Source organism: Fulmarus glacialis, unplaced genomic scaffold, assembly GCF_000690835.1.
Source record: "Fulmarus glacialis isolate BGI_N327 unplaced genomic scaffold, ASM69083v1 scaffold34952, whole genome shotgun sequence".
NCBI lineage: Eukaryota > Metazoa > Chordata > Aves > Procellariiformes > Procellariidae > Fulmarus > Fulmarus glacialis.
The window spans coordinates 5,198-15,746 of NW_009199054.1; the positions used below are offsets into that span (position 1 = coordinate 5,198).

Sequence of the window (10,549 nt, forward strand, 5' to 3'; positions counted from 1 at the left end):
AGATGAAGGTAACAATGTATTACTAGAACCAACGAGAAGCTGCAGTCTTCGTATTTTGGGGAGTGAAATGAAAGCTGCAGAACAAGAGTTATCTAAAGTACTGTTCCGAGAGGATGCTGAGCTGAAAGCAGAATTGACAGGCAGTGCTTCAGCAGCCAGTCTTAAAACAAACAAAAAGAACTGCAAAGATTGCCAGTGCTCCAGGTACAGTCGTCTTCGAGTGATGAAATGGGGACGTTACTAGAACTGGATCAATTACAAATGCACTCTTCGTATAATGATCTAAAAGAGTTCATAGTAGAGCTAGAGGCACTTTCAGTGCAGTCCTCCTTTGGTGAAGAAACAAATGAAGCTCTGAAAACAGAGTCACTTGAAATGCAGGCAGTTTTGGGCAATGAAGCAAGAGAGAAAGTGTTGGAACGGGAGTTGTTTCAGCTGCCAGTTGTGAGTGAGGAGATGGGGGAGTTAGCAGCTCTGAAATTTCTTGATATCTTACCATCACTTAATGAGAGAGAGAACTTGGTACCTTCAGTTAGTGATGGACAGAAGACAGTAGAGCTGACTCCGTCTGATGTTCAGCTTTCTTTGGGAGAAATGGCAAAGAAACTGGAGTTGAAGCTGTCTGGAGTTCAAAAAGCAGAGGCTATACAAGAAGATTGGACGGAAGTGGAGCCTCCTTCCCTAAGGCTGTCTTCATCTGGTGGCAGACCTGAGAAACAACTGGACCTGAAGACCCATGACATGCTGTCAATGCTAGGTACTGAAATTGAGCAGCTTCTGGAACTGGTGCTGCCTGATGTGCAGCCATCTCAGGAAGATGGGGAGGAGGACCCGTTAGGGTTGGAACACACTGCACTGCAAAGTTCTGAAGATAGTGGAAGTCAGTTTTCATTTCTTACAAAAGACTTAATGAATCAGAGGCCTGTTTGCACTGTAAAATCATGTGACTGCAAAGTTGAGAAACGTAAGGAGTGGCAGAAGAAGAAAGATGACTGTTATGCGGGAGAATGGATGAAACAAGACTTAACTGACTCATTTAAAGAATGTGGAAATACACGTGTGCAGTCTTTAGACTGTAAGCCTGGGGATGAAGAAGTAGGAAAAAAGCAAAGTGGGAACTTGGCTGACTGCGGTGCAGGTAAAGTATCTGATTTTAAGGAGTTAAATAATCAAAATATTGTGCACATTCAAACATGAGAATAGCTTTCTTGTAGAAACCTAATTTTTGTTCCCTAATAAGTTACTATATTAGTGTTAACGTCAGTATGCTTTGATGGGTTATGGACATCAGACCAACTGTAGTATCTCATGGATAATATGACAGTCTAACAGCAACTAATCTTACTTTGAGAGGTTAATGATTTTATGATTGGAAATCTATTTCTGAATATGAAACGAATTTTCAAGACAGTTCACAAGACAGATTTTTAGCTTTCAAATGCTTATTAAGTACGAGTACTTTGGAGGGGGGTAGGGGAGTATGGGAGGTAGTCTGTGAGGCATTTGAGTTTTTTGGAGGGGTGGGTTTTTTTTCCTCTTTTCCTCCTTCATTGATATGTCATCATTTTTGTAGAACACAGTGAGTATACTTGTAATCTGAAGGGCTTTGCTGTTGGTTCCAAATGTGTGGTGTGGACCTCTCTAAAATGGTGTGAGGCTCGCATTTTGGAGGTATCTGAAAAAGGTACCAGGGTAAGTATGGTTTGAATACTCCTTCTTCATTCTTAAGATCTGGTCCTTCTTTGGTCTTCCTCCAAACTTTGAATATTTTACACAATTCTATTATAGAATTTAAGACTTAGTATTGCAAAGGCTGATTGTGAAACAGCTGATTTATAGAAACAGCAATGTCTGTGGATGCTATATGTCAACACTTGATATTCTCCTCACATCTTATTCCCCTCCATTGACTGCGAAGACTGAAGGATCTGGCTCCAGTTTGAGATACATACTCATATGTGTGTGGTTCTATCTGGCCTGCGAGTTAATGTTCTGCTGTGGAGCTGTGTTACCATTAAATGCTCATGAAACTTGGCATTATTTTACTGATGTTTTGAGGAATTAGTGCTAGAACAGTAGAAACTTGGGAAGAAACTTAAATTATACTGTAATTAATAATGAATACACAACTATTCCTACTTCAGTGAAATGTGTATTGAATTAGTTGGTGGGAGTTAACTTTAACAGTAGATCGTAATCTAATGGACTACCTTGTTCTGCTGCTGTTTAAGCTATGGGATAAATGAGAAGTCTTCCTCCAGTTCAGGGAGGAACACATACGCACAGGCATTATACTTATATAAAAGGGCCTTTAAGTTGTAATTTAAGGTTGCAAATCCAAAAGATCATTTCATAAAAGTAACTTTTTGGAAGACTGAATGCCTGAAATCATGGAAGCAAGCTCTTTTGCTAGTAGATTCCTTAGGTATCTAAAGCTAACCTCAGCTGTATTCAGATGAGTGTCAGGTATGTAGCGATATCCCTATTCATCAGTTTCTTACTGGTTCTGATCTAGTAGGTGTTTTCCAGCCTTCCTCTCTCACCATACTTGGATTAGAAGCCCAGGAGAGCCTTGAGCAGATTCAGTAGTGATATTCAGCTTTATTAGAGGTTAACTTGCTCTTCCTTGCAAGATCCACACTGAAAGCCTTCTCAAAGGCAGGGAGTCCTCAACCATGTTTTCCTACTACTAAGTCTTCTTTGCTGAGTGTACTCTCAGGATCCACTGCTGTGCTAGATATGATTTGGCTCTGCTGTACAGGTCTTGAATCTCTCCAGTGGCAATGAGGAGATTGTGGATCCTGAGAATGTCTGGAACGGTATTCCTGACTTGGCTTGCAGATCATCTGAGGTATGGCAGTGTGGTATTGGACTGGGCAGGACAGTACCGATTTTTAGAAAGGGCGCTCTGAGTTTAATTGTGATTCTTCCTGTGTCACCATGAGAATAGAAAGGCAAAGTAGCATTAATCTAAATCTGTGCATTCATGCCAACTGCTAGAAGCACAGTATTTTTCTTTAAGACATCATATTGTCCTTCCTTTTCTAATAGATCTCTATGGAGACTGTAGAAATTTGTAAAAATCTATTATATAACTGATACAATATATAAAACTATTTATATAGATTTATATAAACTGTCAGCCATTTGGCCTGAGGACTGTGAATTCAGTCTGGGAATAGATTAATGAAAACAGCTTGAAGGAAGAAACATTACTGGAAGACTACTATTAATCAAGAACTGTAGAACAATGCTGATGATATGTGGCTTTTGACAGATCATGCTAGTAGAGCATGTAACTAACTGGTAAGTCATGAAAAATACTTCTGTTATGAAGTAATTAGGCAATGATAGTAAGGTTTTCACCAGTGTTATTCATGAAGTACCAACGAATGAAAAACTCATGTCTGGAACCCAAAACTCAGGTTGTCAGCCATGCTACTGGTGATGATAACAGAATGAATTTCCAGTTCATTCTTCACATGCAGTTTTTGCATCAAAGCAAAAAGTGGACAGAAGATTTCTGTAGTGAGTTATAAGGGGGGAAAATAGTGGTAAATAAGAGTCCAGCAGTACTGATGTAAAAAGGGGCTCTAGTATTAAAGGAAGCACCTCAATAGAAAACTATCTTGGCAATAGTGACAGCTTCCTAACGGAATCCCCTTTTGTTTAGGCAATAACCCCTGCAACAGAAAACTTGCAGTCCTTACCAGAGCAGTCCTTACTTCAAGGTAAGACTACCTTAAACCTCTCAAAGAGATGGTGTACTCAGTGTGTGGATGCTTTCTAATTTTCTAGAAAATGCTTTATTTTAGAAAATACAGTTGAAATACTTTTTTTTTGAGCTCATGTATTTAATACTGTTGTTGTAATTTTCTTAGTAGCATTAGCTTACATACTGTTAGTTTAATTGTGAATACATGCAATGAAAGCTGCTACTCTGTCTTGATTAGAAATCAATTTAGTATTTATTTATTCAACCTAGTGGATTGAGTCTCTTGGACAAGCTGGGGTGGTACACCTAAGTTACAGATTTTGGTAGAGTTTTGAGCATTGGCCACCAGCATCCTACTCTGCTCATGTTTCTGGGGCAAGGTGAGTGACTGCTAGGCAGACTCTACTAAGCATTGTAGTTTGGGATTTGAATGCCCCAATCCCTTAATAGATCTTGGTCTATGAATCTAAACCCATAATAATACCATCTTAGTTGTTGTAAGGATAGTTTGTGAATAGTGCATGTACATTTTTATTATTACTTAAAATTTTTAAAGTATTACTGGCAAAAACCTATTCTGTGTACCAAAGAAAACAGTACAGGTTCCTTCTGATTATATACTATTTCTATCATGTATGGAATCATAGAGCAGTTCTGGTTGAAAGGGACCTTTGGAGGTGCTCAAAGCAGGGTCAACTAGATCAGGTTGCTTAGGACCTTCCTGTCAGGTCTGGAACCTATCCAAGGACGCAGACTCCAGAACATCTCTGGGTAACTTGTTCCTGTGTTTGACCAGTGGTTGCCTGATGGAGACTGAACTAAGCTTAAGTAGAGATAGCATTTGTGTTTTCAGTGATTGAATTGGTAATTGTACTTCGGTACAACTGTACTGAAAGCTGACTGGTTTATGGGTAACAAATAATGAAGCCTGCAACAGAGATCTAGTTACCTGTTGGGCAAAAAAGTAGTTAAAAGAACTTGTTCAACTAGATGTGAATCTACAAATCATCCCTCAATTGCATCACTCCAATGCAGGATTATTCTTGATCTTGCTGTTTCTGGTTTTGATAATACTTTTACAGTTTTTACCACTTCATTTTAGCGTTTTTTTTTCCCCTTTGGTTGCTAATTATTGTTGTCCAAATTTGCCTGCTGTCTGTGTTCTTGAATACTTTGCACGGTATTAGTGTATGCACCCTCTCAGCAACAGCGCAGAAAATGTGAGTTAAGGTCATGTAACCATGTGGCACAGAACTGGACCTTGCTGCACATGTGGGCCACTGCCTGGAAAGGCAGTTTGAGTAGAAGGTACTTGATCCACAGGATGCAAAAACTCCTGCAGAGGCATATGCTAAGCCCACTGAGGGATGGAGTGGCTTGAACTCATAACTGAAATCTGGGAGCACTGCTTGCTTCATCTTCTAGGCCAGTCCTGTTGTTTCAACTGTCTTATCCTTATACAATAACTTTGCGTAAGTGTAGTCTTTTAATATGGTCCAATATGCTGATGACATTTAGTCTGAAGCTGTGTAGATATTAATGCACTTATACATGTTTATAGAAAAATCTTGATGGGTCTAACCTGTTTTTATTCCCTATAGAAAAGCAAACTGGCAGCAGTTCAGATTTAGCTGAAGATCCTCATGTCCTCCAACATTGCTGAAACCAAGTGACATGTTCACCACATGAAGCTGAACAAGTACCTGTGTACACAAACATTCCCATGAAAATGTTTTCATGGGAACAAGAATACAAGTAAAGCATTGAGTGTTTCTTCTACCTAACTGAGCAAATGCCTGTCACTACCATACTTCCCTGGCAAAGAATAGTGCTTGTTGGTAGACTGTTATTGTCAGCTTGGCTTCTTATAGCTGTACTTTCTTTACTTAAATAAGAACTTGCCTCTTGACTGGCATTCCTTATTGAATGTGTGTGTGCACTAACTTGCATCTAGCTGTTGATAGGTTGTTCTTGAACAAAGGTTTCTTGTGAGCTGCTGTATAGGCTGCTGTGCTGCACAATACTGCTTTCTCATGTTTGCTTTTTGAAAAGTTGCATTGTTAAGTGTGTGTTCTTTTTTATTTTTTTCCTTTAAGAAAAGTTGAGGGTATCTTCTTTTTTTGCGGAGTGAGTTTTTTCTGTGTAGGGGAACATAGTTGTTTTGGGTTAAGTCTTGCATTTGGAGCTGTTATAAAGCAATGGAAGAAGCTGGAATAAAACTTTGGCTGGCATATACTGATCAGTGTTGTTAATGACTTGCATTCTTTCCCTCTGCATAAGCACAAGTGCTGTGTGCATACCAAGTATCTTTCTTCAACTGTACTGCTGCAGTTAGATGTAGCTATGCATATCCTGCAGTTACTGGTACTGTTTTGACCCTAAACAGCTCTCTAGAGCACTGTGAGCTATGGTGAGTGCTTTGAAACATCGCAGTCATGTACAAAATAGAACTTGTATTTATGACATGGCCTTAATTGCACTAATGAAAGATGAAGCTTTTCCTATAAATATGAAGCAGACCTAGTAGAACGGTTTTGCTGCTGCATGTGTACAGTGTGGTAAGGACTTCTCCTTAAAACAGCTGCAGCTTATCTCACCTTTTATTCTCCACCTCATGTGTTGAAAAGGGGTTTCTATTTTCCAGTCCTGTTGAATTCCTTGGAGCTTAATCTCTCTCTCTCTCTCTGCAAACTTGATTCTAAGTCAAAACCAGAAAGAGCGTTTAAATTACCATGAAGTGATTTCCCCCCCCCCAGCTGCCTATAAAGCAGAAGTTACCCTGTTGCAGTATTTCAGAGAATCCCACTAACTCATTTGAACTAAAACCTCTCTACCTTTTCATGATAATGTAACCTAATGCCTATCTTTTTTTTTTGTTGTTGTTGTTCCGCACCCCGAAAGTTGTGTAAGTGGCCAATGCTATCACATGTCTGAGCAATGTCTGGCCAACATTAGTGTCCTGATGTCCATGGCATTTTCAGTACTTCTTTGCATTCCTTATTCAGGTTCAGCTGGGGATAAGTCAATATTGGTACCAGGAATAACATTGGGTCCCATGCCATCCACAAGAGAATCCCACTTATTGAAATCTTTCTTAAGACCTATAAAACAGGGGAAAGAAAACCCAAGTGGTAATGAATTAAGTAGTCAGCTTTTTGTAAAGCTACACTGAAAAATTAAATCGCAGGACAGATGAATCAACTTGGCAACGTAGGGGAGGCATGATGTTTTAAGGAGGGAAAAATGACACTCCAGGTTTTTATGTATTAGAACAAAATTGCAATGTTCTTCCTCTGAATTGCTTAGATTACAAAAGTAATTAACAAACGTCTAGGAAAAAAAAAGTCTTGACTTTTGTTTTTTCTACTTAAACTTTTCTGACACTCTTACTTTTGATCTTGTTCTAAACAGAATGGTTATATAAAAAGCTTCATAGGAATTAAGTATTAATTTAACTTCATACTTTGATGTAAACAGATACTTACTCAAATGTTTCTGCAGGAAGGCTAATGAAGCATGATTGCTTATATCAATAGCTTCATTTGGATCTATTTCTCCTTTTAATTTGAAAAATCTTCCAATGATTTCTCCGCTCACAAAGGTAAAGTCAGGAAAGCTCTGATGTACTGAACCCCTGCAAATAGAACAATGATCAACAGGCTTACAAGAATGCAGTCGTCTGATTAAAAGATGCCGTAGGTTGCACAGACTTCTTCAAAAACAGTCACACATCTTATGCTGTCTTCTTTAGCAGAACAAGGTAAAACAGGTTCATCTCATAAGCATGCAAGATTAGCAGTAAATTCTGTCCTAACCACAGAAGGGAGGAAGTTTTGTACATGCTTACTGCAAGTCACTATAATTGCAATGGCAATAAAGAGTAGGCTTGGCAAAACTTCAAGATCAAGTTGTCTCTCTGCTCTGAGTATAAGGTGGATTACAGAGCCATCCACTCCCCTGTACGCAGTGCTTTCACTAGGTGAGTGCGTAACTGCACCCAGAAGGCTATTTAAACACAGATGACGCATGAGGCCCAGAGCAAAACTTGTACCCCAGGGCACAAAACTTGGGCCCCTTGTGCTAAGATACCTTGGAGTATCTTAAACTTTGGGTTACTGGCTGCTTTGAGAGAGATCTATGTCTCCACTGTGGGGGGACATACTGCTGTCTAATTTAAACATGCAGTGAAAACGTGGGCCATGAGGAAGTAGTGACCGTCTGTCTTTCTGCAGTTACATGTAACTGAACAGCTCCAACAAGAGAGTAAAGATTCATCTTCAACCACAGAAATGATGGATCCTGGACACTTACTTGATAGTGATCATTTTCTTGTTTGTGTCATTGGAGCTGAGCTTCTTCATCTTTAAGATATTATCAGCCCACTGGAATTTTTCAGAGTTGATAAAAAGCAGCGGTTGCTGGACACTGTTTTGGTAAATGTCATCACCTACTGGAAGCATCCATGCATCGAGGGCAATGCCACACCTGTCAAAAATAACTAGATATGGTCACAGAAGCAGAAAGCTTTGTTTGGAAGTTCTCAGCATGCTTTGATTTGCAGGATACATGGGAAAGAGAAACTCTCTACGATACTGAACAGGTAAACAGGTTAATGAATCATTTTGTTTCAAAATGACTTCTACTCTGGGGGAAGATAATTAATCCATTATTGCGTTTGTCCGTCTCCATTGCCAGGTGCAGCTGGGCACAGGAGCTTCTGCAGGGTCCCACAGTATCATGATACAGCTGATACAGTTGTATGATACAGCTATTATGTTCCACCACATCCCCACAGTTGAAGGAAGCATGACTTGAGAAAACAGGACATGCCAAACATAACTTTTCTTCAAGAGCTAATTAGCAGCTGGGGGATCTTGGGTAAGGTCCCGCTCCTGACCTCTCAAGTGCCAAATGTCTCTTGCCTTGTTTTGCATACTTACCTGAATCTTATTTCTTTGCTGAGACTCTCAATAACTGTAGCACCACCAAAAGAGTGTCCCATCACAGCTATTCTGCTAGTATCAACAGAATCCTGTCAAAAAAATCCAGGTGCTGTAAGCGACTTTCTTTCCCAAACTTTTTTTTTTTATAAAGGGAATAATTTTTTAGGCAATAGATCCTATTGAAGTAAGAAGAGCATCATTTCAGCTCCATTACTATCTATCCAGCTTGGGATGACCTGAGAATATGTTCATAGTTCTACGGTGTGATCTTCAGAATAGTTTAGAGGAACCAGTTTAGAAATGGAAGAGGGAAACCAGAAGCAGCATTAGGCAGGTAACAAAATGCAGTCACCGCCTTTCACTCACCTTTAGGCTATTCCAGTCAAAGTTTGAATTTAGTACATTCATTACTTCCTCTCCTGAATTGATTTTAAGAATGAGGTTGAGAGCTTTGATACACTCCCGTGCTCTTTGCTGCACCTGGGGAGAAAGAGAAGTTGGGGCAGAGCAGTGGAAGGAATTATCAGACAATTGCTAGGTTTGCTGGCCCTTTGGACACAAGACTGATTTTTTTTTTTTCCCCCTAAGTGTCTGATATGGTAACGACTATTCTGAACTGCAGAATGGAACTGTAAAACAGGATTCTGACAAGGTCTAAACAACGATAAAACTGACTTTTGGAGGTCCAAAGAGTTGAAGCTCTTGCGCAGATCCTCTGCACGTGGAGGAATTTATCCCTATAACATGTGCCAAAGACCTTCAACTCCTTCATCCTGTCACTACTCGGAGAAGAGGTTGTTGGGATGTACAAAGGCTTAAGTTGCACAACTACAAGGAAGGCTGACTTGCTGCTCCTCCTCACGCTCACTTTGATGAGCAAATGTCATTGCATCACTTGCCCCATCTGCATGACAGCTTTGAAACTGTCTTTACACTGGGTAAACCCAAAATAAGAAAGAGCCAAAAAGCCCTTCCCATTTTATATACATACACGTTCTTGAAAACTGTAGTAAAGCTGTTGCAAATAAAGGTTTTCATTGTTCTGTATAAGAAGTGGGTTTGATTTTGATATTTTAGTAAAAGAAATGCTTCAAAAACAACCAAAGAACAGTAGCATCCTTGGGAACCGCAGTGTGTAGGCAGCCAGCAAGATGTCTGTGCATCACTGAATTTCAAACAAATCTCTATCTCCTGACTTTTCTACTAGTGAAATTTGCAAGCAACAGCTTCTGGAGGTTGTTTGCAAGCTCAGACATTACGTATTTAGACTCGTAAGTAGGATGTTGTATGCACACAGGAAATGACACTTGTACTGCTGTCTGTATGGCCCAGGGAGATAAAGAAAAACACCTCCCTGGACAAGTTTGCATTAGCTGGAAGAAAACACTCCTTTATTTTAAAGGTCAAGTCAATGCTTGGAGGAGCTCGTCAGTATGGCCATATCATGTCTAGCATGGATGCTGCTCATAATCAGGAAGTCTGCATTGTTCACGTTGCTATAAACCACGTTAAAGTGTGTTGAAGATGACGAAACAAACACCCTCCTTAAAGCAGCCATGATTCATCTTGCTATCCAACAGTAAACAAAAGCTGAAGCAAGCCTAAGGCCACAAAAACATTTGAATTCAACTCTGTGTCACTTAAAGACTGGGCTAGGCAGCAAAAGTTAGAAGACACAGAGAAGAAACAGAAAGTTGAGTGGAACCAACAGAGAAACAGCTGACTAAACTCGACAGTGCAACTTCATGAGAAAGCTTTGTTGAGGAAGTAGTTTACGCTCTGAAGAAAGCTGTTGTTGGCTTTCCCATCTTCAGGAACATAGGACTTGATGCATTTTTATATATCCCCTGAGTCATGGCAAAAGACTGCAGACATGGCCAAAGGGAAAGAC

General features: G+C 39.8%; 2 protein-coding genes across 2 annotated transcripts in view; one reads left to right on the forward strand and one right to left on the reverse strand.

Moving 5' to 3' along the window:
* Positions 1-5,346, forward strand: part of LOC104073383 (tudor domain-containing protein 6-like) — a gene marked incomplete at its 5' end in the record, with an annotated part of 10,533 nt that extends 5,187 nt beyond the window's left edge. Inside the window, 5 exon segments of the mRNA XM_009573112.1 lie at positions 1-161; positions 164-1,138; positions 1,574-1,692; positions 2,762-2,851; positions 5,317-5,346. The exon segment at positions 1-161 is cut by the window's left edge and continues 32 nt beyond it. Coding sequence (XP_009571407.1) covers positions 1-161; positions 164-1,138; positions 1,574-1,692; positions 2,762-2,851; positions 5,317-5,346 — 1,375 coding nt within the window.
* Positions 5,347-6,557: 1,211 nt separating this feature from the next.
* The window catches only part of PLA2G7 (phospholipase A2, group VII (platelet-activating factor acetylhydrolase, plasma)), an 8,757-nt gene continuing 4,765 nt past the window's right edge, over positions 6,558-10,549 (reverse strand). The window contains exons 7-11 of the mRNA XM_009573111.1: positions 9,025-9,157; positions 8,656-8,747; positions 8,027-8,200; positions 7,201-7,349; positions 6,558-6,816 (exon numbers count right to left, since the gene is read on the reverse strand). Of these exons, the coding sequence (XP_009571406.1) occupies positions 6,713-6,816; positions 7,201-7,349; positions 8,027-8,200; positions 8,656-8,747; positions 9,025-9,157 (652 nt within the window). The 3' untranslated portion in view covers positions 6,558-6,712. The remainder of the gene's footprint in view (positions 6,817-7,200; positions 7,350-8,026; positions 8,201-8,655; positions 8,748-9,024; positions 9,158-10,549) is intronic.